Source organism: Microtus oregoni, unplaced genomic scaffold, assembly GCF_018167655.1.
Source record: "Microtus oregoni isolate MIOR12 unplaced genomic scaffold, Mior012 000006F_ref0000085, whole genome shotgun sequence".
NCBI classification, from domain to species: Eukaryota; Metazoa; Chordata; class Mammalia; order Rodentia; family Cricetidae; genus Microtus; species Microtus oregoni.
Window position 1 is genome coordinate 25,285,872 of NW_024543065.1, and position 27,803 is coordinate 25,313,674.

Here is a 27,803-nt window from a genome sequence, read left to right on the forward strand (position 1 = left end):
CACTGTAGAGATCCTTGTTTAGCCATGTTCCCTGCTGCATTGCTCACAGTAGCCGGGATGTGGAGCAAGCCAGGAGTTCTATCAATGGATAAACAGATGAGAAAAATGTATAGGTATGCAAGGAAACTTTATTCAGCTCTAAAGTAGCATTAAAGATGGCATTTGCTGGGGGTGCATGGAACTGGAGAGAGGATGCTATGCGTAGCAGAATAAGCCAGACTCTTGAAAGAGTCCAGTTGTGGGCTAACATGTGGGTGCTAGGAACTAAACCCAGGTCCTCTGCAAGAACAGCCAGAGCTCTGAACCACTGGGCCATCTCTTCAGCCTTCTGATTTCTTTTAGTTTAGTTTGCATTCTATTTGAAATTTCATTTTGGCTTTCTTCTCAGACATATAAAAGCCATAGGTATGAGGAGTTTCCAACCAGTTTTACTTTTGAAATTCTAAGATCATTTAAATGGACACTGGAGGGTACAGCCTATGTCAAAATTTATTCTTTAAAATGAGTCAAGCTATATGCCAAATGAAAGGTCTAAAACATAAATACATTTTGCTTACTCTGTCTCTTACCCTACTAAGTAATGTAGACCAAATGCAGCTACCCACTGTGACTCTTTGTAGGCAGTTTTCCTGTTCCAATCGCCTGCTCACAAATAACCACTCAGTCTTAATTTTAATTGTAAATGTTCAGCCCACAGCTCAGGTTTATTACTAACTAGCTCTTACAACTCAAAGTGACCTATTTCTATTCATCTACATGGTGCCCCAAGGATCATGACTTTACCTCTCCAGCATGTCTTTCTTACTCTCCTTCTGGCTGGCCTCTCTTTCTCTCTAGTACCAGGACAGGCTCCAAAACCACAGAGAAACCCTGTCTCGAAAAACAAAAAACAAAAAAAAAAATGCAAAACAAAGAAGTTGATTTGTTAAATGCAAGACGGCTAATCCAGCATGGAATGGACCGTCAGTTTATCCATGTTGGCTTCCTTATCTGTAAATGTGGGATTTCAAAGGAGACAGTAAATAAGGAAAACATTTGTATGTTAGCTCCATTAAGTCCATAAGGGTCCAAAGTTTAGGCTGTAACTTCAGGGCTGACTCTAAACCAAAAGATGGTCTTGAAACTCATTGGTTTCCATTGTGATCAAGACTCCAATACAGGACACAAAATCTTGTTTTCCTTCCTCCCTCCCTCTGTATGTGTGTGTGTATCACCTGTGTACACACGCATATATGAATGTATGTATACACACACACACACACACGAATGTGGAGGTCAGGTGTCTTCTTCAATAATTTTCTACCTTATGTTTTGAGACAGTCTCTCACTGAAGTTGGATTTTGCTAATTCAGCTACGCAAGCTGGCCAGTGAGATCCAACCATCTCCCCATCTCCATTTCCCACACCAGAATTATGCACATCTCCTTTAATTTATGTGCACTCTGAAAATTAAACTCAGGTCTCATGTTTACACTGTCAGCACTTTATCAACTGAGCCATCTCCAGGTCCCCCTTGGTTTCCCTTTTCTGGAAGGCCAGGAGGCAACCTATAGTGATGGAATGGAGTCAAGAAGGAAACAAAGGAACTGGCATCTGGCCTCCATGAGGCAAGCACATCCTTTCACCCAAGCCCTCAAGATTCCCAGCTGCCCGCTGAAGTAGATCTGAATCCAATTTCAATGAACCAACAAGTCTAATATTTTTCTGTAGGTGAACTGCAGCAAATAATAGAAATTCAATCCAGCTACAGGCTCCATAGATGAATAATTTATGCTGGCTGGAAGACCAAAGGCCTAGAAATCTGAGGCACAAAGACATAAGGAAATATGAATAACAAAACTTATTGGACATTTCCTCTCAGGGTGTTTCTTTGTAGAGTATAGAACTCACATTCATCCTTGTCTTTTCATTGACTTGTAGAGAACATTATATTATATTTAATTCATTTCCTGTTCTCTCAGAACAGGAGCTGTGTTTTCCTCTTCCTGCCCACCCCCCCCCCCATATATCTTACATAAAAGGGACATGAATTGTCCCTCTGTTGGGTGACTTTATTCATTCATAGCAGCAGCAGCAGTTTGGTACAGGGTAGAGCAACAGAAGGAATATCAGGGCTGGAAGGGTTGAGCCTTGAGTTGTGACCTCCCGTGTGATCCTAGAAAACAGAGGTGACTAGCCTCGCAGCCTCAGACGGCCGGGTGTGAGTGGTCTCCCTCCGTCAGTGGGAACTGAAAGAGCTAACAACAGAGCAGCTCTGAAACATGGTTCAAACAAAGGACATAAAGACTGACAGACACCAACGTTACAACTCCACCGAAAGATGGACATAGAGAAACCAGCTTGAGAAAAAGACTGAGAGTCATGCACCATGTGTTACACAGTAATGGGGTTCGAGGGCCCTGGGATTGATTATGTGTGATTTGCTTGCACTCATTGATCTGCTTTTCAAATGCTCTGAATCAGGGCTCTCTTGCCTCAAAAGGAAACTTTTTAAAATGTAGTAATTTATTATTATTGCCCTGATGGTTGATCTCTTTGGAAAGTCCTCCCTATGATCCCCTTTGGAGACCATCTCCCCAAAATACAGTATCTTATTATCACTGCCCTGATGGTTGATTTCTTTGCAAAGTCCTCCCTGTGGTCCACTCTGGAGGCCATCACCCCAAACCTATCCTGCCACATCCCTCTACAGTCTCTGTCCCATTCTGAGAGTGGTCAATACCATTTCTTCACACTCAGAATCCGCCCCTAGATTTCTCTATTTTTCCTTTTCCATGAGAACTGATCCTTCGCCTGGCTTTCGGCTCCACTAAGAAGTGACCACATTTCTTCCAGCCCCTCCCATGCTGCCTTCAGCTCCTCTTTGCCCCTTCTTCCCTAATCTAGCTGTAGGCCCTACAGCAAAGGACAGTCCATTATTACCCAGCAAACACCTGTAGTTTAACCTTGGCATATGCTCTAAAAATGCAATCCTGCATCGAAATCCAAATTCCTACTTTTTCCTTCAAAAATATGATCTGCCTGGGATAAAACGGGACTCGTTGAACATAGCGGACAATGAAGACTACTGAGAACCCAAGAACAATGGCAATGGGTTTTTGATCCCACTACACGTACTGGCTTTGTGGGAGCCTAGGCAGTTTGGATGCTCACCTTACTAGACCTGGATGGAGGTGGGCGGTCCTTGGACTTCCCACAGGGCAGGGAACCCTGATTGCTCTTTGAACTGACGAGCGAGGGAGACTTGATTGGGGGAGGGGGAGGGAAATGGGAGGCGGTGGCGGGGAAGAGACAAAAATCTTTAATTAATTAATTAATTTAAAAAAATATGATCTGCCAGCCCAAGTCCTTTGTCCCCCAAAGGCTAATAACCTGGTAATAAATGACTTGTGCCTTTGGGCAAGTGCCCCCTTAAATGAGGCCAGAAGTCCTTACTCTCAAAACAGGGTCACTTTGGGGAAAAAAGAAGCAGATATCTTTGCCTCCAGGCAGAGAACACCTCACCCAGGGTACCCAGTGTGGCTCATGAGTGATGGCTGAAGAGAGTTGGTCTCCACCTCCTTAAAAGTTGCTATGATATAGACACTAACTCATTCCTCCCCAGTAGATTGAGGTATATGCACTTGGGTCTCTATTAGTTCACATACTAAAGCACCAGGAAGAATAGCAATCTGGGTTCTACTCTGTTTACTTCTGGTATTCTCCAATTCTGCCACCCACTTTCTGTTCAAGCTGCCTTTGCTCTATCACAAGATGGCTGCCGGTAGCTAAGGACCTAGCCTGCTGCCCTTCTATGGCATTCAAACAAGGGTCTAGCCTGAGCTTCTCTGCTGGCTGGTTTCATGTCAACCTGACACAAACTAGAGTCATCTGAGAGGAGTGAACCTCAGTTGAGAAAATGTGTCCAGAAGCTCCAGTTGAAGGGTGTTTTCTTAATTAGTGATCGGTGGGGGAGGGGCCAGCCCATTGTGGGTGGTGCCATCCCTAGACTGGGGGTCCTGGTTTCTGTAAGAAAGCAGGCTGAGCAAGTCATGGGAAAGCAAGCTGGTGAGCAGCTCCCCTTCATGGCCTCTGCATCAGCTCCTGCTTCCAAGTTCCAGCCCTGCTTGAGTTCCTGTCCTGACTTCCTTCAGGGATAGACTATGATATGGAAGTAGAAGCCAAATAAATCGTTTCCTCCATGACTTTATTTTATGGCGGTTCATCATAGCTGCAGTAACCCTAACTAAGACAGCTTTAACAGAATTGTTCCCAAATCAGATACTTTGGGCTAGGAGAATGCTCAGCAATGATTGGCTCAAACTAAGTTCCTTGAACAATTCATGATGGCAGGACAGGGGGTGACGGTTCTCAGTAGAGGTGCCACTAACATTTTGGCCAGGATATTGCTCAGCTGTGTCCTATTGATGCATTCTATTACTGGACGTTTAGCAAAGGTGACCCCACCCATCACATGTCAGCTATGCAGACCAGTCCCCAAGACCACCAACAGTGCCCTCACACTAATTCAACCAAGACGCTGCTGCATTTGGGGCCTGAAGAATAGATCATGAATTCAAGATCAGCCTGGGATGTATGGGAAACAAAGAATCAAAATAAACATGCAAATAAATAAGCAACGATAATGTTTAGAATTCTGGTCATATTAATAATATGGGAGAACTGGAATGAATCCAGGCGGGATCTACAAACACTCACTATGTATTTCTTCTATGTAGGAAAGATTTTTTTAAGCATAGTGATGAAGTAACTATGGATGCTAAATAGCTGGCATGTTTAACACTTTCAGATGTGCTCCTGGTTACTATGGAAACCCCTTACTCATTGGAAGCACCTGTAAGAAGTGTGACTGCAGTGGTAATTCGGATCCCAACCTGATCTTTGAAGACTGCGATGAAATCACTGGCCAGTGTAGGAACTGCTTACGAAACACCACAGGCTTCAAGTGTGAGCGCTGTGCTCCTGGCTATTTCGGAGACGCCAGGACCGCCAAGAACTGTGCAGGTACAGGCTTTAAAACACTCAGCCAGCTATGTAGGTAACACTGCTCTCTGTCAGAACTGAATTTAGGTAAAGAATTTTTGTTGAGGGAATATTCCCAGTGTCCTCCTGATACTCATTTAAAGCAATGGCTCACAACTCTTGAATGCTGCAACTCTTTAAGATAGTTCCTCATGTTGTGGTGACCTCCAACCATAAAACTATTTTCATTGCTACTTTATAACTGCAATTTTGCTACTGTTCTAAGTCCTAATGTAGATATATGATATGCAGGATATCGGATATGCAGCATGACCCACAGGTTGAGAACTGCTGGTCTAGGGCAATATACAGACGGCACATCAACATTTACCAAAGTTAGACATTTTCAAATAGGCAATCGATGACCCTTAGCTTGTGAGTGGAGTGAGCTGAAGCAAGAGACAGCAACATGAGTGACTTCTTACGTTCATACTTGTGATCTCGATTGAAGAAGTAAGTCCTATCGTGATGAGTTACCTGTATCAACCAGGGACTGAATGGAATCTGATGTGGCTCAAGTGAGCTATTTTGTTCTGGAAGCTGTGTCCTCTTTCACTTACACTTAATAAAGCTAACGTTCCAGAGGACATTCAAAGGCACAGACACGGTTGAATCACACAGGGCCCTCTACATTCCCTCCCATGGGCAGAATCAGTACTTCAGAGAGAGGGTGGGAAAATCTCATGGTTCGACTTCCGTTCTTCTTGAAGTGCTCACTCCTCATCCTTAGTTTCTCCAGCACCTTTGCTGCATAGAACAAAGCTCTTCAGACGGGCAGTGAACTGCCTTCCTCCAGGAGGAAGGAGGGCTGCGCCCGCCCTAGTGCTTCTTCTCCCTAGGAGACTTTTAGGAAGGACAGGAGAGAAGCAGGGAGTGTTACAGCACGCATTCTGGGAAATGCCCTGGTTGAAAGAGTCGCTTGAAAGACTTACAGAGGGAAGAGTTTACTATCGAGAAAGATGTACCTGTGATCTGACCATAGTGAAAAGAAACAAGCCTATAGGAACAGAAAGGCTTCCAGAACCACAATACTAAAAACAATGGCAGGCAGAAGACTGTGCAGTCAGAAGGGTCAGGCATTAGAAGTGTGGCAGGAAAATAAGCCTGAAAAATGGCATCATTATTCTCATAGCACTAACTAAACCTCTATTTAAACAATAAAGATGCAGCTGCTCCTAGCTGATACTGCTGTGGGAAGCAACGGAGCAGGACCTCACAGAGGGCTCTAATAAGTCTGCGTTTTGTGGAGCATTACACAGTTGAAGTATAATAAGCGCTGGGCCCCTTGGAGTGAATCTTCTGTGGTTTCTCTGTGAGGAAAAACGCCTAGTTCTATTCCAGCTTATGGCTGGCTAGCTAGCAGAGGTAGCCTAGGGATTCTTAAATTATTACAAATTTACTTGCACACAAAAGCTCCAAGGGGAGGGGGGATTCAGAACGTAACTGGGCGGTAAAGCACACAGCCGGTTCACTCCCCTTCATTGCCTGGGGAACTACTGGAAAATTAAAAGTCTAGTAAGATTGGATTTTGGCTTTTTTTTTCCAAAAGGTTTTACTGAAAAATCAACAGTAGACGAATGATGGGCTCTCGAGCCTCTTACATTCGTGTAAATATGTTCCCAATTCTTTCCCTGGCACTATTCCTAGCATCCCCCTGACACCTCCCATTTGGAGTTAGGAATCTGTCTTGCCAAGAGTCAAAGGCTTGGGAGCCAAGAATTGCTCCTGGGCCTAGTCACTCTCTCCTCTGGGGCTGTTCCCTCACACCTGGCAGGGACCAACCCTGCTGTTGGATTCACTGGAGACTCTCGGCGCTGAAAGGATGGCTTTCGATTTCAAGCTGAATGCTGGGCTCTGTGGCCATTGTTTCCTTGTGAGAATTTCCCAGGCCTTTCTGAACTAGAGATCTGTTGAGTTATAAGAGAACCCTACCCCTTCCGACCATCCTATCCCTCCTTCCGCTTACCGAGGGGGGAGGACCTTGGACTTTTCACAGGGCAGGGAACCCTGACTGCTCTTTGGACTGGAGAGGGAGGGGGAGAGGAGTGGGGGAGGGGGAGAAGGGTGGGAGGAGGGGGAGGGAAATGGGAGGCTGGGAGGAGGGGGAAACTTTTTTTTTCCTTTTCTCAATAAAAAAATCACTTATCACTTTTTTAAAAAAATATTTATTTATTTATTATGTATACAATATTCTGTCTGTATGCCTGAAGGCCAGAAGAGGGCGCCAGACCTCTTTACAGATGGTTGTGAGCCACCATGTGGTTGCTGGGAATTGAACTCAGGACCTTTGGAAGAGCAGGCAATGCTCTTAACCACTGAGCCATCTCTCCAGCCCCCACTTATCACTTTTATAAGGAAAAAAAAAAGATTTCAAAAAAAAAAAAGAGAGAGAGAGAGAATCCTAAAGAGCTGGAAGAGGAATCCTAGGAAATGAGATTTCATTTTGCTTTGGGGTCAGCTTTGCCCATCCCCCTTGCCTTCACTGAACTGACAGACAGGATTATCTTGATGTCACAGACTCCCTACTCATGAAGATGAGTTAATTCCCACTGAAGGATTTCACCGCAGTAGCCAGTGTTTCCGGAGACCATGGAAAGACGGCCCTGTTGTAAGCATTCGACGATAACTCCCTGCTCTCGTGGTTTTGTTCCCCACAGTGTGCAACTGCGGGGGAGGCCCATGTGACAGCGTAACCGGAGAGTGCTTGGAAGAAGGACTTGAACTCCCCACAGGCATGGACTGCCCAACCATAAGTAAAAATAACCATACATGAATGACTAACCTACTTTCTCTAATGTGCTGCAGGTGTTCAGTTAGGAAGAGCCATTTGCAGTTAAAAAAAAAAAATTCAAAATAGTGGAAGGAAAGAGCTGACCCCCAAAATTATTCTCCACATGCACAATGAGGCACACACAAACACACACACCACATACATAGACACCACACAAACACATACACACACCCCATACACACCTATACCAGACACACTCATACCACACATACACACACACACTAGACACACACATATACACACCCCACATACACATATACACACCACACACACGCACACCCCACATACTATGCACACACACCATGCACACATATACCAGGCACACACATACACACCACACACCAAGCACACACACAATACACACATGTACCAGGCACACACACACACACACACACACACTAAATGGGTAATAAAGGTCGTAAAAAGAAATGTAAAGACGGACGTGATTCCTGGAAATGTTTCGCCCTCAGCCAGGCCTGGATTTAAGGTTGTATTCACTCCAGGGTCATGGACCCCGTACTAAGGTCCCTGATGGTCCTGCTCTCATTCAGCAGGGAGGCAGCTGTTGGTGACATCACTCCACTTTAGACATCTTACTCAGCCGGTCTTCACGCTCAGCTTCACGCTTCCAGGACAGAGCTCCCTCTGCACTGGCTGACCAGCCCTCAGATAATGGGACAGACAGTGCTTCAGGACACCTGTAGACAGGGAAACACCAGGAGACTGAGGTAGCTTCCCCAACTTGCCCCACATCTGGAGAGTGACTAGAAGTAAAGTAAAGGGCCCTACAAAGCAGGGTCCCTTTCTTTTTTTTCTGGATTGCTTTGTCACTCTTGAGAAACGAAGCTTTTGTCTTAAAGAATATTTGCTCATTATGTATCCCTATTGGTCCCAAAGGCCTCGCGGGCAGGAGAGTAAATACAGCCAGTGCATCATATCTTAGAAGATGCCCGAGATGGGAGGCACTGCAGGGCAAAGTCTATAATTTTCAACTAGACTGTCCCTTGGCCAGCTCCATTTAAGGATACCCAGGTACCCGCATAGCCCTAAACATCTTCCGCAGCCTGAAATGTAGGCTGGGGACTCGTTTTTCTGAGGGAACTTAGGGGTAGTACTATGTTGACCTTCCAATAACAAATTAACATATTAACACGCATTAACCCATTAGCCACCATTTCCCAGCTCTTCGGAAAGCAGCTGCTCCCCTGAGAAGGAGCATGGGAACTGGCGAGGTAGAAAGAGAGGTCAAGACACGGTGCAGAACTCAGTGTGTGTTCTTTTGGATGGTATCCATGGAGGGCTGCTGGGTCCTGGGCGGGGATCACGGTGTGAAAGATGAGAAGCGATGAGAAACTGGGGCTCAGCTCTTCAACATGCCCAGGTTCAGTCAGAGCTTTGGCTCCTTTCTTGGAAACCAACTCATGCATGACATTAACCAAAAATTGTACGCTGCAGATCTGCTCTGAGGGCTTGTTCATCTAGACAGGAGGCAGGGCGTGGAGAGAAGACGGGCCCTCCCTGGGGGAGGCAAAGGCAGGTGCAGCATTCCCGCACTGCCTGAGAAAAGCTAGTGGGCAAAGAAAGATGCTGGGCCACTGGCCTGCTCTTCTAGCTGCCACCAAGCAAAGAGGAAAGGCTGACAATAATGGAATCTTTCCGGTGGAGGGGGTCGGGCCCCACTACTAAGGAAAAGATGAGTGGCTTCTTGTCCACCCATCCCATGATGCTCCTCCTTCCTGTCAGCAATTAGTGTTGCTATTACCCTCCCGTCCCTGCTGCCTGCTTCTCATTATGTTTTAAGTAAAAAAAAATCCTGCCTGAGGTACAGTTGGTTTGGTAAAGACTGGTCCTACATGGCCCCAGCATCTCCTCAGGAAACAAAAACAAACATGGCATTAGCCAGGGGGGTCCAGCTTAAGGCCATATGCTTCCAGCTGCCTTTCGGTTCTGCAGAAATGACATCCCTGTTTCATCTGCAGGCTGTGACAAGTGCATCTGGGACCTGACTGATGACCTGCGATTAGCAGCACTCTCCATCCAAGAGAGCAAATCCGGGCTGTTGAGCGTGTCCTCTGGGGCGGCGGCACACAGGCACATCAACGAGATGAACTCCACCATCCACCTCCTCAAAGTATGCTAGATGTTGTGCTGTTGTCTATGTTTTCAAGGCAGTTCCACAGGTTCCCTCATAGCAACTCTGTGTCCCGTTGGCCACTGAGCTCCGTGGCTGTATTACAGACTGTAAGCCCAACGTAGGTAACACCCAGTTACATGAGAAGTCAGGAAAAGCTCACCACAACCATGAGCTAACGCCCCATCCAGAAGTGGCCATTTATGTAAGAGAGGATATGGGAAATGGAATCACTAAAAGACTAGCATCTACACAGAACACTTTGGTTGGCAAAGTTTCACACTCATTATTCAAGCACAAACCTAGCTACCCAGTGCACTCTCGTTTCAATTCGCTGGGTTTTGAGGAGTTTACCTAGAACCTCCCCCACCCCTTTCAGCAATTCCTTCTCACTTACACTTGTTCTCACTTGGTTCTCCAATCTCTCTCTCTCTCTCTCTTTCTCTCCCTCTCTCCCTCCCTTCCCCCTCTCATTCTCAATTTCTCTGTCTCTGAAATACATGCACACATCCTCAACCACACAAATGTATACATACATGTTTGTTCTCGTACCTCTATAAAGAAACAAGTTAAAGGAAGTCAATTGGGGGGGGGGAAATCAATGAAATAAATAGATAAAATAAAAAGGTCTACCTATCTAAGCTTGTAACGAACCTCCATCACAGCTAACAGATGTTTTTTATCAACAAGCTCGGTGAAAAGTCAGCAGACTCAGTTCCAGAACTGTTCTATTTTCTAGCATAAAGCCTGAGAGCTCACACTTTCAACTGTTTTGTCTGTACCCAGCTCTAGCCATGGCTATGTGAGCTCAGTCTGCTTTTTCAGCTTCCTCACGTCGAAGGAAGTTATTGGGGGAGAGCCAATGAGCTGGGATATGCAAAGTAGTCAGAGCAGGACCTAAGCATTCATGACTCTTGGGGGGGGGGGGTCAAATAATGTCCACAATTGGCTGAAAATGTGCAGTGCAGACCAAAATAAATGCCCTAAGCTGTAGCACTGGGCGAAACCTGAGTGAGCATTCCCCAAACTCCCCTGCTGGGACACAAAAGAGCGTTAATTCTCAAAGGAGTGTCCCAGACCCAGGGTGCTGAACGCACTCAGCCCTTTCCATAAGGTGCACCTCACAAGAGTGTCACTGTGGCTGGCAGCAAGGCTCTACTAGGATTAAAGAGCGCTTAATCCAAAGTAGCCCCAGGACAGCTATATTTCCGCCAAGCTTCTCAAAATACCAAAGTGGGGGGGGGGGGGCGTGACCCAAAATAACGAGAATTCATCTCTTGCATCCAAAGGAGGAAAATGTATTTCTAAAATTCCATTTTCATTGATCTTGATTACTCAACCTGTTTCTCTAAGACCTGACTAGATTGAACTTTGCCAGATTCCCAGGACCACCTCCAGCCTGGTTATAGTTTTGTGACAATAGAAAAGGGCGCCCTCTCCTTGCGCCAGCCTGTATTTCAGCTCTTTAAGTGGAGCCGGCAGGCTTTTGGTTCCCTCCTGTAGACCCACTCTATACAGAATTCTGCAACCGTCTGGGAATCCTCTAAGAAGAACAGAGGTCAGGGGCTGGAGAGATGGCTCAGTGGTCAAGAGCACTGGCTGCCCTTACAGAGGACTTGGGTTCAATTCCCAGCATCCACATGGAGGTTCACAACTGCCTGTCACTTCAGTTCCAGGGGATCTGATGCCTTCTTCTGGCCTCCTGGGCGTGGCACGCACATCGTGAACAGACACAATGCTGGCAAAACAACCACATACATACAATAATAATATATTCAAAAAGAAAGGAACAGAAGTCACAATCTACCTAAATCTTCCTATACTGAAAAAGTCATGAATATTCTTTAGAACCTGTGTCTGGGGCTGGGAAGATGCTCAGCACTTTAGATTGAGTAGTTTCCTTGCAGAGGGGCAGTTAATTTCCTAGCACCCATGCTGAGTGGCTCACAATCACCAGTAACTCCAGCTCCAGGGAGCCAACGCCCTCTTGTGGCCTCTGTGGACACTACACATTTACAAATTCACACTAATATACTCCATACATGTTTAATTTAAAAATACATAACATCTTTTAGGACTGGTGGGACACAACGGCTCATAACTTTGAAAACCCTTGTTTCCACAGACCAGGCTGTCAGAGAGAGAAAACCAATACACCCTAAGAAAGATCCAGACCAACAACGCTGAGAGCACCATGAGAAGCCTTCTGTCTGACGTGGAAGAGCTGGGTGAGAAGGTATGTGTTCGGCGTCCCGTCTGTTGCGTGACAAAACGTCTGAGGAGACCCAACACACACATATATTCACCTCAGATACCACCAAAGTCCACCTTGATGAACTACTGAGTTTTCTTAGGGTTACTTAGAGGAATATGGCTGGGGAGTTACTTACTACTAGGAGCAGAAGTGACTCAAAAGACGGGTGCATCAGCAAAGCCCACCCAAAAGTGGGTGATAGCTCACAAAGTTGGCAACCTGGAGCACACTGCACAGCCTTCAGGCAGCTCAAGAGGCTGGAGAGGTTCCTTTCCAGGTGACTCGGTTGGTCTAAGCCTCTTCAGGCAGCTGGTCTGGTCTCAGAGTCTTCTTTGTAGTTCCTTTCTCTGAGTTTCCTTAGCACCTTAGCTCAGATCCTGAGAGGGACTCTCAGCTTTTGTTGCTCACTCTGGCAGGGGAGGTCCAGAGAATCTGGTCACTTTCAGGGACTTCCTGAAGTTATTCTGAGTTGTTTACCCTCCTGTCTAAGGAGCGAGTGTGTAGGATAGGTTATTTCAATCTCGGAGGAAACTGTTAAAGCAACAGGACCCACCTTGAAGAGCCCAGGTAGCCCATGTGAGCCAAGCAAGTCACAACAATGAGCCTTGAAAAGTTAAGTAACCCATGAGGGGCCACATAAATCAAGGCCAGATCCCCAGAGAGAGTTAACACAGGACATCTTCCTGATATCCCAGTTTTAAACGGTTTTCTAAGAAAGAAAGAAAGAAAGAAAGAAAGAAAGAAAGAAAGAAAGAAAGAGAGAGAGAGAGAAAGAAAGAAAGAAAGAGAGAGAGAAAACGTGTTTATGGGGAACGCTCTATCCATTTCTAGCTGGCTAACACAGTTGATGTGTGCAGCAATTAGGCTAGTCATTCAACTGTTTGCCTGAGCACTGTACAGGTAAGGGCTGTCGAGCATCCAGAAATATGCTTATTATATACAATAAACACTTTAAACGTTAGTAAAGGAGCAATAACTACAAAGAGAAAAACAAGAAATTTCAGTGAAAAGGAAGTCTCCAAGATGGTAAAAACAAAGTCACTCTTAGGGCTGCCAAGATGGCTTAGATGGTAAAAACTCCTGACGCACAAGCCTGACAACCCAAATTCAATCCCCAGACCCCATGTGAAGACGACTCATGTTTAAAAGTTCTTATTTGACCTCGGCATGCATCACACACACACACACACACACACACACACACACACACACACACAGAGAGAGAGAGAGAGAGAGAGAGAGAGAGAGAGAGACATGCACGCATACAAAGAAGAAAAGGAAGTTAAGTTTTTTAAAAGAAAAGCCAGTTCATCCTTTACATTACACCATAAATTAAAATGAGTTCCAGATAGATCAGAGAATCAAGAAGAAATTTCAAGCCTACAGAAAAATAGAATCAAGTCATTTACTAGCATGAAAAGGAAATAGCATAGCATAAATGCAGTGTGAAGTTCTGCAAAAATATCGACAATAGATTTGACAAGTTCTAACTTCAGCTCTCAGAGAAACACTGAATAAATAAATAGCCAAATGGAGTGAGGGAAAACACTCAGAGAGAGATCCATGACTTATAAAAACTCTCACACAAGGCTGGAGAGTTGGCTCAGCGATGAAAGGTGCTTGTTGCTCTTACAGAGGTCCCAGGTTCTATTCTCAGCACCCCTACAATAACTCCAACTGTCTGTAACTCCAGTCCCAGCGTGTTCACCAGCCTCTTCTGACCTCTGCGGGCACCAGGCAAACACATGCTGTCCTCTCATTATTTGTGTTCATTCCCATGGTGATGAAAATCCATGATACAGCCTCGAGCTTGACACCTCTACCCATGGGTCCCATATGGTCAAAAATCTCACAAAGTCTACTCATCTCAAGTTACTAGGTTTTGGAGACGTTTGGAGTTTAGGGTTATATATATTATTGTTGTTGTCTGTTTGCCAACCTCTATATCTAAGTCTTCCAGCCCCAATTTGGAAGTCCCTAGAACTAGGCCATACCAATTACCCCTGGGATAACCTAAAGGATGTCCGTGTATTTGTGCTTCCAGAGAACCCATACTCTAAAGGTTTTCCCTTTTGCTGCTGCTGATCAGACCCATTTAGAAATTCCAAAGACCAGGCCAAGGTTCCACTCTCCAAGCTCCCAAGTGTATCATGCCCATGACAGAGCACAGTGATCTACAAGCAGAGATGGAAAGAGTAGCTTTCTCCCAATGTCAGCTTCTCTCTGGGTCCTAAAAGTCAGCAAAAGAGGCCATTGTCACAGATGTCAAGTTCACCCTATTCTTCTAGCCACACAAAGAGCACCTATGTATCATCAACTCATGCAAAAAAAAATATATCATATGGGAAGCATAATGAAAGTGTTTGAACCTCTTCCCTGGTCCTGCCAAAAAGGTCGGATGAGAGAAACTGAGATCCTTTTCGGAAGCGTTACAGACTGGCCACTTCACAGTCACTGTGGCAGGTGCTAGGGGTTTGGAAGTAAATATTAGGCCCTGATCTCAAGATGCCCAGAGTCTAGCAGGGAGCAGATACATTGTTTAAAATGATACACAGTTTCCCAATGGAGTCCTGGTTCAGAAGAAACAGTAACTCTAAGGAAGAAATAGTGGAAGTGAATCCTCTCATTAGGGAAGGTGAATATTGCCTCCAGTGTTGAGAATGACAAGGAGTTTATCAAGAAGTTCCAAGGGCAATATACCATAATGCAAAGAATGTGAAGAATATGACATATTCTTGGCACTAGAAGAATTTTGACTGTGGCCTTGTGTTGATTTAAGTATTAGACAATAGGCAGGAAGTAACAGTTGAGGCTATTCCCAGTGGCTAGACCATGACGAATCTTGCCCAGCAAACTCAGGAATGTGTGCCTTTCAACTGTTGAAGTCACTGAAGTGTTTACATAGAGCCGCTGATTCCAGTTGCACTTCCGAAGCATTCTTTCTCTGCAGAGAGGACAAACTGGTCAGGGAAGACTCCTGGGGTAAGGTGCAATGACAGACTGCCACCGGAGACGGGAAAAGAAAATGCTTGGTTGCTTCCCTGGCCTTCCCTTATAGAGGATTTACCTTGAGCAGTAGCCGTAGAAGAGGAAAGAGCAAGAATAACGAGTAGAATAAACGAGGCAGTGGGACCAATTGGACGTCACAAGGAGCAGGGAGGGACGTTCTGTCTGGAGGAAACTGATCACTAGGACTAAAAATACAGGGTGCATCACCCTGGACATTTTAAGTATGAGATGTAGGGTTAAGACAGCCCCTTGAGGGGGCGGGGTTTGCCTCACGCGAATGCCTACAGATAAATGGACGCGAGGGAGGCGGCTCCGTCTCTTTTTCCTTCCTACCTCCTGTGCCACGCGGGAACTTTGGTTCTGTAAGTTTATCATTAAAGTGTAAATATTCTTTAATATCTGCATTGCATTTATTTACGCCGATACAATGAAGTACCTCTAGATGTCCAGAGGCAGCTGGTGAGGTCAGAGTCAGCCGCTCAGACACTACATGAGGGGCACACCGATATCCAGATGTGACCAATGTTTAGGAGGAAGGGAAGCTCACGGAAGTTGACATCAGGTTTGAGAAAGCACACCAGTATTTCTACTGCCTGTCTCTCTGGAACTATCTTCATTTGCACTTGTGACCCAGGGTAAGGCCTGAAACTTCCCCACTTTCGATCACAAAAGAATGCCAACTGAACCAATAAAATTCATGGTGATTCTACAGACTGGTTATCACCATCACTTAAGTCAAATAAATACCAGTAGAATTCACCATTGGGGTCAGTAAATGGTCAATCTTTTGTAATGATGTAAATAATCAACCAGTTTATAACTATTAGTAACGTTTTAACTGCAGGTTTGGGTTTGTTTTTTTTTTTAAAGCAAAGCACACCTGTTTCATTATGCACATTCCATTACTTTCCTTCCATGAGCAATGTTAAAGAAAGAAGTTAAACCTTTAAAAATTCCCTATATATTGCATTGTATTTGGTAATTTTTTAATTTCAAGTAATAAATGGTCACCTTTACTGCTCTTCACAAAGGATAGCGCTACAGGTCCCTGTCCATTCTTGTATCTCACAGCGCCCTCTGGTGCTCATCAGCTAGAAGTTTTCTTTCTTTTTTCTTTTTATCATTTCCATTATTCTCTTTTTTTCATTTAAAATTTTTTTAATACAACATATTTGATCATGTTTGTCCCCTGTCCCAAATCCTCCCCATTTCCATACCCACCAAACTAAACATTCTTTTTTCCTCTCTTTGAAAGCAAGCAAATAAATAAAAAACAAACAAAGTCCCAACAAACACACAAAAATATTCCACAAAAACAAATAAGAATACACAAGCAAAGACCAATAAGACAAAAAATGCCCAAACACAGAAAAATGAGACAAAAATCTTAAAAATTCTTCTGAGTTCTATCTGAACTTGACACCCACCAACAAAAGAAAAATCAGTTTCTTCTAAGGCAGTCTCCCTGGGCATAGTAGCGGTGCTTCAGGGAAGGTCCCATGCCCAGGAGTACTTGGCCAATGCCAAAAAAGTTTTCTTATATGTGTGGCATCTCTTCAAAGTTGAAAGTTAAAAATAAATTTAAAGACAGAGAACTAGCGATCAAGCATCCCTTTGAAGTGTGGGACCAGAGTGAGTGTGCACATTTGTGTGTGTATTCAATTTAGAAAGTCCCATTCTTTCTAAACATGATATTTGAATGGGATCAACCATAAACATTTAAATGTGTCATATATCACATTCCTGTTTTAAAAGCAGTGAGGGGTGGCATCAAAATAAGATTCATTTCATTTTCTCTATTATCTAATTTTTAAATGGTGACACTATATATTTTCCCTGCACAAAGCATTAGAATAAGCCAAGGAAAAGAATGGCTTTGGGGGAAGGGATGTGACCACTCAGGAGACAGTGTGCACAGGAAATGCACAGCTTGTCAACAATATGAAGGCTATGTTGCCTCTGGCACAAGCCCTGTTTTGTGTGAAGGAAGTACTGACTTGGCTGATAAAAGACTTCTGTCTTAATCGGGGTGACTGTTACTGTTGCTGTCGTGATACACCATGCATGACCAAAGCAACTTGGGAAGGAAAGGGTTTGTTTCCCTCACAGTTCCATATAACTGTTCATTATCAAAAGCAGTGAAGGCAGGAACTCACTGGGGCAGGAACCTGAAGGTAGGAGGTGCTACAGAGGCCATGAAGGAGGGCTGCTTACTGACTGGCTTGCTCAGCCTGCTTTCTTATAGAACTCAGGATCACCATTCCAGGGTTGGCACCACCCACAATGGCCTACGTCCTCCCCCATCAATCACTAATTAAGAAAATGCCCTAAAGGCTTGCCTACAACCAGATCTTATGGAGGCATTTTCTCAGTTGAGGCTCCCTCCTCTCTTAGACCCTAGCCTGTGTCACATTGACCTAAAACCAGCCAGTACAGCTTCTAAATGTGTCTACTATGATGCCATTTCTGCATCTTCTTTCACAGCCATCACAGAGGGACACTTGCTTGGTTTTTCCTAGAAAGGGCAAGAACACTGCTGATAGTAGAAGGCCACAGTCCCCTGGGTAGAACTCCTTGACAGAAGAAAGGTTTGGGACGACCCCTTTCCTAGTCCCAAGAACCTGCTCAGCAGTCTCTCAGCGCTCTATCCATGTGGCTTCAACCTGCCATTCATGGGATCACTGTAGCCCTTTAGCACAGAGGTGAACCAAGAAAGCAGCAAAAAAGGCAAGCAGGAACCTCTTAAATACAGGCTGAAGAACTACCCGTTCCCCCTAGCTACAGTAACTATCTATGTATCTATCTGATGCCCAAAGGAAGGGCTCATCCTTCGTGCAATGGGAGTAATGTCCTGACCTTGACCTCCATGCCTTTGACTACATACATAAACACATGCCTGCATGCACGTGCATGCATGCGTGCATGCACACACACACAAACTTTCTTCTAAAGCCACAGAGCAGATGGGATTTAATGACATCAGATACTTTATGGATGCCTTAAGATTGAGACACCACATTGAGTAGAGTCAGCCCCAGGGTGGGGGGAGTTCCATTTACTCTGTGCCAGATCTGCCTGACCCGTTATTTGAACGCAAGGGCCATCAATGTTGAGGGGAAATTGGAATGAAGCTCTGAACACAGCAGCTAGCCCAGGGAGTATAATCCTGTATAAAGCCCCATGGTGATTCATTTTCAGCAGCGGTTGGACCACCCAGTAGGAGAATTTCAAGAACTGCCCTCCTTCTAGACGATTTCCTCTTTGAAGTTTAAACCCTTCAACCAGAACAATGTCAAAGTGATCCGCAGACATGGGTCATTTCCTAGTCTGGCATCTTGAGCTACAGCAACTATTGCAAGGATAAGGCCCATGTGATAGGTCGTTGGTTTGAACTGCACCATAACTTATGCCTTGGTATTGCATCTGATTTTAATAGCATTCCAGGATCCTGAAATGGGTCATTACCCAGTCTTCCTGTATGACCCCTAGGACCATTCAGCGTGTCACAGAGCTTATAGGTGCCAGGAAAGTTTATGTTTGTCAAATGAATACATTACACACACCCACCCCAGGTGTGCATATACCACATAAATCCAATGTTCATTTATATAATCCGTAGGAAAGTCAAGCCTCCAGGAAGGGAAAGGCGCTGCAGAAGGAAAGCATGGACACCATTAACCAAGCAACTCAACTTGTAGAGCAAGCCCACAACATGAGGGACAAGATCCAAGGTAAATTATCTTCTCTTCGGTTTAACTTCACATCAAAGAACCACGCGGTGTCTGAGTGACAGTGAAGGTGACAAGGGCTATTGTCAGTGGTTGCTATGTGCAGGGGCGTACTGTTCAAAGTGTTACAGGTTTTACCTGACATACACTAACCATGGCAATTTCGTTCATTGAGATTTCTGAACCCCTATTCCTGTTTATTATCTGTTAATGTTAAAGAATAAATGTATAAAATCACTTAGGCTTCATGCCACAGTACGTTTCTTTTGAGGGAATGTGGTGTCTTTCAAATAAAAGAGTTTAGTAGGAGTCGCATTTCTTTTTCAATTATTTACAGCCCCCAAATATGTTTTCAGAATATCAACAAACCATGTCAGGCAGGGTGGTACCTGCCTTTAGCCTTGGGAGGCAGAGGCAGGTGGATCTCTGTGAGTTGAAGATCAGTCTGGTCTACAGAGTGAGTTCCGGTCTAGTTTGGGCCACACAAGAAACCCTGCCTCAAAATAAGTGGGGGTTGAGTGGAGTGGGGGTGGAACATCAACCCAGATAGTCACTAGCTGTTCTATGTGTTCTTCCTCAAGGACCAGCCAGATGAGTCGCTCAGGTTTGTAGCCCAAAAGAAAAGCGGGGGGGGGGGGGGGGGGGGGGATGAGTGATTCCCTGTCCTAAAGCACTGTGGCAAAGTCTACCTGTCCCTGCTGAAGAGTCTTCCATCTGTGCTCTGATTTCTACTAAGTGCCGGCTGCACCTGAAAGACTATCTTAGTGAAGTGTGAAAGCTGCTGCCGGCTGCCCAACCGAAAGAGACGGCATTTATTCTAGGGTAAAGAGACACTCCTCGGGCTAGAGTCAGCTCAGATCTACTGTTTGTTGCCATGGTGCTTTAATATACTATACATCAAGAGTTGGGTGACAACACCAAATGCATCTCAGAACACAATGACAAAAAAGGGACCCACAGTGACAGAGATTCATCTCTTTATACTGAGGTAGGGGGAGCATAGTCTAGGCTAAGGGACTTATAAAGCCCAGATTAATCTTTTGCTTCGTTTCCTTGGGTGCCTATAAAGCACCGTAAAAACAAATGACACGTATTTCAAGCTTCCCACTGCCATCCTTCCTAGCTCACGTGCGTTTACCTCCCTAGCTCCCGAGCATTAACCGGTAAAATATTCTTTTCCTAAAGCACCGTTCTATTGATTTGTTCAGAGAGGATGAACCTAGAAAATTCGATGCCCTCATATTATATCATCCAATTAAGAAATAAATGCCCCATTGGACAGCAGATAAAGTCAAGACCCTTCTAAGCCAATCAGGGGAAGTAATTGGCCTTTACTATTTAGTAACCCAGACTTTGGTTGTAACGTGTTTCATTCGGAAGGAATCTGAACCATCCGACTTGACCTTTGGTCATGGGAAAGGATGAGGAAAAACACAGAAGGAAAGGAAGTGGGAAGCAGTAACCTTTACCAGTTTTTTATCTCTTTAAAATAATGTGTGATCAGTCTCTGAAGACCAAAGGCACAAATGTTATCGTCTACATTTCTTTTTACTAATCTACCCCCAGACAGAGCTAAAACAAAACATCCCAAGACTGAACAGAATTTACATCAAAATGCCAAGAAATTCAGCTTCACCACTATCAGAACCTGGGGGGAGAATGATGTGTTTGACTTATTTAATGTTTGTATTTCATTTATTTCAAGGACTCATATTGTTTAGCTTTGTTTGAAAAGTGGATGTTTAATGCTTTGACATACGGGGTTTGGAGGGAGTTAGCATATATTGATCTCCCTATAACACTCCCAGTGATGTCTGGAGCGTTGAAACTATCTATTCCCATTTATCTCCCTTCTTTCAGAATTCAGGAATGCTGCAGAGCACCCGTAGTAGGTCATTTCTCATTCTCAACCATCTCTAAAATAGCTGCTGGTGACCTTCAAGCTATTACCCACATAAAATACAGCTCCTCATCTTGGCATGATTTATGTGACAACAGTGTTTGTTTACCCATCTTGTCTGGCCAACCACATAGATCATAGTGAACCACAGACACACAATTTCATTATACCAGGAAGATAAAGCACTTCCTCCCAGAGCTGCCAGAGAACAAGTGAGCCATACAACCTCTCTCTGATCGTATGGAGTAGGAATGATGGCATCAAAGAACCGTTGCATGCCAACGTTTAGGCAAGATATCAGTGGTCCCCTTGGTTCTAAAATACTTCAGCCTATATCAGATATAGGGCAAAAAGAATCAACATCAAATGGCCCAGTCTTGAAAATACACACCACAGAAGGCCAAAAGAAAAATTGTGTAATATATAAACATATTATTCAGAAATATATATATATATGAGCGAAACTATCACAATAATTTTTTAAATTCCTATTACTAGCTTGTCTGTAAAAATTTAAGAGTCATTTGGACTCTCATTTTGGCCTAGAGCTTTGTGCTGTTAACTCATTGATGACTATAATGTAATTAATCTCTCTGTTGACTGCTACAAGTGACAGAAGACTCTGCCAAACACTTTTTCCAAGGCAAGTATTGCTATAAAATCATGAACAAAAGCCCTCAGATTATTGGGCCTTAAATATTAGTGTTCTCAAATCAACATGGCTATCCGGTGAACAGAGAAGCCAGGCAGGCTGGGGAGCAGCGGTTTCCATTCTGAACACATACCATAGGACCAGAATGGTTTCCTCAGGTTTGCCTCTCTCCCCTTAGGAAGAGCTCCCGTGCTGACACCAATTCTCCCAATATTCCACTGTAAGGTCAGTCCTAAGTCTTGCCCCCAGACTGCGCAGTCCTACACATCCTTCCTCTGTTCCCGTCTCATCATCTTCTTCTTCTCAGAGATCAACAGCAAGATGCTCTATTATGGAGAGAATCAGGAACTTGGTCCAGAGGAAATCGCGCAGAAGCTGGTGTTGGCCCAGAGAATGCTGGAGGAGATCCGAAGCCGGCAACCATTCCTCACCCAGCGGGAGCTCGTGGATGAGGAAGCAGATGAGGCCCAGGAATGTATGTATCTTCCATTCCTGGCCAACACAACATATGTCTTCTTTCTCTGTGGGACCAGGAAAAAAGAACAGCAAGCCACAGGGCAACATTTGATCAAACCACTAATTCTCAATATTCAGAGCTATGTAGAAGTTATGTACAGCCTCAGGGACTCATTCAGGAACACTTGACCTTTTGGTCAAGGGTTTTAGATCCAGGCACAGTTTTTAAGAATTTGTGAAATTGCAGAGATTCTGCCAAGAATCTACAAAACTTTTACTACTGTGGAGAAAGAATAGGGTCTTAAAAGTTGGTGGAGGAGAAAAGGGAGGATTAAATTCCCAAGTCTATAGTGAGAGAAATTTTATAAATGTCAACAGTGTTGATGCTCTGACAGCCCTGATTTTTTATAACCTTTAACCTCCAATAGAAACTTGACATACCTAAGGGTAATCACTAAAACACATGAAATGGTATTGCTGGACCTCTGACTTGGTCGCTATATAGCTCATCAATTGTTGTTTACCAGTTGACCCCAAGTGTATTCATTTCAAAACATAACTATTGATTTTGATACTAATTTCATAGGGTAATTATTCGGGCTAAAGTCTTACCTCTGTTCTATATGGCATAGGTGAGATTCACTCATATGTCTGGGACTAGCTAGGCAAGTTAGGCCTCTCCCTTCATGTAGAGTCTTTGTCTTTTGGAGAGTATCCTGGGCTTGTTTGCATGGCAGGGGAGACTTCCAAGAGGGAAGAATAGAAAATTCAAGAACTCTTCAAGCCTAGGCTTGGAACTCAGTCATAGTTTATCTGTTCTGTTGGTCAAGGCCAGCCTGGATTCGAGGTTAGGATTGGTTACATTCCTGAGAAAGGTTACAAAGGATCAAGACATTCAACAAAGGAAATTATAGATTTTCAGATCGGTTTTCAGGTGTTGCTGATACCTCCTAAGACCTTCATTGGTACCTCAGAATTATAGTTAATAATCCATTGCTAGATCTTATCTTCGTATGCTAGTAAAACTTGATTAAATATAGATTACAAAGTTATTGATTTGAATTTTATATAGTAGAACTATTTTTACTTTTATATAGTCACTTTTAATTTTTATATATTTTATTTTACCCACTCAAAAATCCATCTTAAAAGGGGGTATGGAGCTTCACTAGATTGCAGGGGAATCAATGAGACAGCAAAAGTCAAAAGGCATAAGTCTTTGTCCCACAAAAGTCACTCTAGAAACCCCTGATGACAATTTCTGTGATTCCCAGGGGAGAAGGTCATTGGCTTGTGGCGTCAAATAAATAGCATCAGGGAGAATTATGACATCTAATCAACCAGGGGACCTATGAGCCAAGAGTAAAGCTTGCACACAAAGATGCCGTTGCTATTTCATTTTTATCCCACCCAGAATCTCAACCCGAACTTGACCTGAGGAGTCAACTGGAAATTTCAGGAGAAAGTAGTTAAAGTGAGTGGTTATGAACGGCATAGCTGTTTGTTCCATCGCTAACTAGAAAGCGGTGGTTATTGTTCACTGCATAGCCAGTTTCCCTTTCGCAGGTAAAACTATGGATAATTCGGGAGATAAGCAGGAAAGTATAACAGCCTAGGTTCTGCACGAAGTATAATCTTCATGGGAAAACAAAGCAATCCCTTTCTTCACTTGTTGTTCCAGAAGCTCCTAAATCCACCAGAAAAGCATCTTGTACCAGATGTAAACCTTGGAGTTACTTGTATCTCCAGTTTCAGTTACTGAAGGAGACAGGCCTGAATTATTTTATACTTTGCTAGATACAGGAGAAGCCCCAAGTAAATGTGTCTCCCTTTCTCTTCAGTGCTGAGCCTGGTTGAGAACTGGCAGCGGCTACACAATGACACCTGCTCTTTGTTCCCCGTGGTGTTGGAGCAGCTGGACGACTACAATGCTAAGCTGTCGGACATCCAGGAATCACTTAATCAGGCCCTTGACCATGTCAGGGATGCTGAAGACATGAACAGAGCCATCACCTCTAAGCAGCGGGACCATGAGGTACAGAGGCAGAACTGTAAATGTATGTCAGGCTAGACGATCTGAACTTATGCCAAGAAAAAGCAGTTCACACACACACACACACACACACACACACACACACACACAAAATGTAAAGACTGCTATAGCTAAATACTTATGTTTTAAACATGGTTGCTTTCCTGCTATTGTAAGTTACTACCATTTCTGTGCCTAAAATTATGTTGAACGATGATGTGTTTAGTTCTTGCTGAGTTAGAATGAAGTTGGGCATTGCTTGCACCCCTACGTATGACCACACAGCTTTCTCAAGAGGAAAATGGATTATTATTAAACACTCAGCCATCCAGAACCATGTGTTTTAGGTGTGTGCAGGCTTTAGGAAGGTAGAGTTTTTGAAAGACACCATAAGTAAATTTCACAGGCCACTGGTAGCAGCTGTAGAGGGAAGGAGTTGGACTCAAGCTAAAACTGTACAAACACCAAAAGGTGAGGGACATTCCGAGCATCTCCACCACTTCCTCAGCCCATCTCTGTCTGAGGCCCACACCCGCTGCGCTGGAAGTGTCGGCCATGTGTCTACTCCACAGTCGTACTTCCGACCACCACCCGTGGACGTGTTTCTAAAACTTAGGCTAAAAATCCAACACACAAACAGAAACAACCAGGACCAAATTCATCAATTCAGTTACATATTTTATTGTCAATAAAATCAACTTAATTGTGCACTGATGTGATTTTCAGTCATCATCCCCCCCCCCGCAGTAGTTTGTTGTAAAAATTCATAAATAAAAATGAATTACACTCACCACCAGTTTTCTAACAGGAGCAAACTCTATTCAATAGGATTTTTCTTTTTTTGGTTCTTGTTTTCTTTTCTTTTTTAGAATAATAATGTCCATGCTGACATTCTTTAGTGAATGAATGTGTGCTTATGGTGTATAATAAACATGTCAGTATAGCACCAAGTATTGTTTGAAGATAGTCACTGTGAACCATTCAATGGGTTATAAAATAAGTTTGGAGGTTTACGATAATCGTTTTCAAAAGAAAACTAGATAAAAGGATCTTTAGAGACCTGTCTTACATGAGTGCTTGGAATTGTCCTTTATTGATTAAAGGGTAGTATTACCAAACAGGTTATAGATGTACATTTAAGTCCACAAACAAAAGAGCCATTTGTGACTTTTGCCATTGGTGTTACCATTTAATATGTCTACAATGCACCTTCAATAAAGTTGGGCACAATTTTTTAAAAAAAAATTATAGCAGCACACAATTGGAAAGTCTTAAAATATTTTCATCAAATAAGCAAATTTTTGCTGACAGGTTAATTTGTGCCGGAAATTATGACAGGTGGTTTGTGGCAAGGGTGAAGATCACATGATTCCGTGATAGTGCAGAATTTCTAGTTTCGAGGGCAGATGAATCCATTTACAAATGGCCACAGTGGAGAAGCACAGCTGACATCATGGAATCGGACTGGATGGTCAGCGTCTGCAGGAGAAAGGAAAGCATGGCTAAGCTAGCCAGGTGAAGAGAAAGCAAAGGCAAGTGCCTTCCCAGTAGGTAGGGCCTGCCGGAGCTGAACTCATCTGCCCACGAACAGCATGGGGCAAGGCTAAGGCAGCTGATGGGCGGATCAGAGGGTCCCGCATGCCTCATGAAGGGTGCAGACTTTTAAATCACGTTAGCCGTGACACACACTAACAAATGTGCAGGCAGGTGGCAAGCTAGGACACATGAAGCAAAACTGTGGTGAATGCAAGACAAGAGCATCACTGCCGCCCATCTAACGGGTCTAGGGGCTCATTGATGAAGACTCCCAAACTGTTCAGTGCAGAAAGTCTTGAAAGGGAAAGGTGAGCAACCCAGAGCAGCCCCTCCCTGCCAGAACAAGGACAAGTGACAGCACTTAGGAGAATCATAGAATTGTCCCCTTGGCCACAGAAGTAAGATTTTATCACAGACAGGAAAAAAAAGCTTAGATCTACGTTAATGTATTTGCAAACCATACTGGGTTCTCTTTCCCAGCTGCGAGCTGTGGATCTCAGCAAGTGCTTTATCTTCTGCATAGACCTTTCCCAGAGAATACATTCAAGTATATTGTGAGTTAATGTGCTCAATTCTCCACTGACTTCATTTTTAGGGCTCTGTAATCTCCACAGCCAACAAGAACGATGCACAATGGACTGGAGACCAATGTATATACACAGTCACGTCCAGCTGCTTTGTTAGAATTTGGGAAATACTGATGTGTGTCAGGACTTTGTCATAAGCAGTAAATGAACAGTGTCGCCTGTGTGGAGTGACTTCAGTTCTAAAGGCAAATGTATGCCAATCTAGCTCCGAATTAAACGTTTCCTGTGCACATCTTTTTACAATCCTCTCATGGATGTGGATACCAGGAATTTGGCATTTCGGTGATCGCAGACAGATGGTAGGCCTCATTTAGCTTGGTTAAACAAATCCTTCTACTAAGTACAAATGAACAGCATGAGCAAAATTTTAGAAAGAGAACAGCAGAGCGCACAGCACTTTAAGCCCATCCCACTTCTTCTTCCTAATTAGGCGGTTAGCATTAGCCAGGCCTCCTTCCCTGTCGCCCTGGTCCTCTCTCTGGTGATTTACACCTCATCTCACCACTCCTGCCCTGGAAAGACATGGGGGGCACTGTACTTGTCTCTGGCTCACCCCACAGAATGTCTTTCATATGGGTGTCTGCCTGTGGGAATAGCCATGGGAAAATATCATCCTACTGCCTTCTAAAAATAAACACTTTCCCACAACTTTTCCATACCCATTGAGGCAAATTTTTCCCTTCTAAGTCCCAAGTATCTAACTCGCACATTTATCCTGTATCTAAGTTGTTCACTGCCCTCCTAGGCTGCGGGCCTCTCTCTCCATCGGATTACAACTGGATCAATTTCAAGACCTTTTCTGTTTCTTCTCAGAAAGGCTTCAGTGAAGTCAGGTATAGCTGTACATACTTGGGGAAGTTGAGGCAAGTTCCAGGCCAACCTGAACTACACAGTGAAACCTTCTCTCAAAAAGAAGGGCTGGTGGTGTGGCTCAATGGGTAAGGTGTTTGCCACCAAACCAGACCACCTGGTGGATCAACTACCAGGACCCATAGGGTAGAGGAAGAGTTCCAATGACTGAAGGTTGTCTTCTAGCCTCTGACCTACAGAGAAAAAAGTGGGGAGTGAGACAGAGAGACAGAAACAGAGGCAGAGAAATAAATGTAATAAAGCAATTTTAACCAAAAATAGTATTTTAAGAAGCCTCAATAGTGTGTTGGTAAGAAAGGCAAATTGCCCAGTTTCAACAGTGTTTTTTGATTTATGTACAAAGCTGTCTCCCAGATGTGGAGACCCTGTAGCTTCCCCCCGTTTCCTTTGCTCACGTGGATTTGCCCTTCATCCTTATCTAATTCTGTCTTATTTTAGTCTGGGCTAAGTGACTCACGATGTAGCATGTCTCATCCACTTACTAAAGTTTTTTCATCCTTCCTGTCTTACATCTACTGAAAATTCTGTGAAAACTAGGGCAACCACCCACGCTCGCACGTCACTCCCATGTACAGACACATATGCATGCACACACAGATGCAGTTTTGCCATGAAAAACATGTTCAGTTATTTATACATACCATATGTTGGCAGACAAATTCAGGCAGCCCTTCTAAAGCCTTCTAAAAGTTAAGAGAAGTCCTTCTAAAGTTAAAACAAAAGGTGACCATCAGAAGGAGCCCCTCCCTCTTCTGCACCAGTACAGCCATAAAGTGTAGCTACAGACACATTATTAAATGTCCTTAATACATTTAGCAGATAGTCTATGCACCAG

At 44.0% G+C, this 27,803-nt stretch overlaps 1 protein-coding gene across 2 annotated transcripts in view; it reads left to right on the forward strand.

Moving 5' to 3' along the window:
• The window catches only part of Lama4 (laminin subunit alpha 4), a 144,085-nt gene that overhangs the window by 47,045 nt on the left and 69,237 nt on the right, over positions 1 to 27,803 (forward strand). The window contains exons 5-11 of one of the 2 annotated variants that reach the window (XM_041654188.1): positions 4,790 to 5,004; positions 7,680 to 7,754; positions 9,793 to 9,944; positions 12,070 to 12,180; positions 18,827 to 18,938; positions 21,795 to 21,962; positions 23,785 to 23,978. In XM_041654188.1, the coding sequence (XP_041510122.1) occupies positions 4,790 to 5,004; positions 7,680 to 7,754; positions 9,793 to 9,944; positions 12,070 to 12,180; positions 18,827 to 18,938; positions 21,795 to 21,962; positions 23,785 to 23,978 (1,027 nt within the window). Of the gene's footprint in view, positions 1 to 4,789; positions 5,005 to 7,679; positions 7,776 to 9,792; positions 9,945 to 12,069; positions 12,181 to 18,826; positions 18,939 to 21,794; positions 21,963 to 23,784; positions 23,979 to 27,803 lie in introns of both variants that reach the window. The other variant, XM_041654187.1, reaches the window with a different exon arrangement.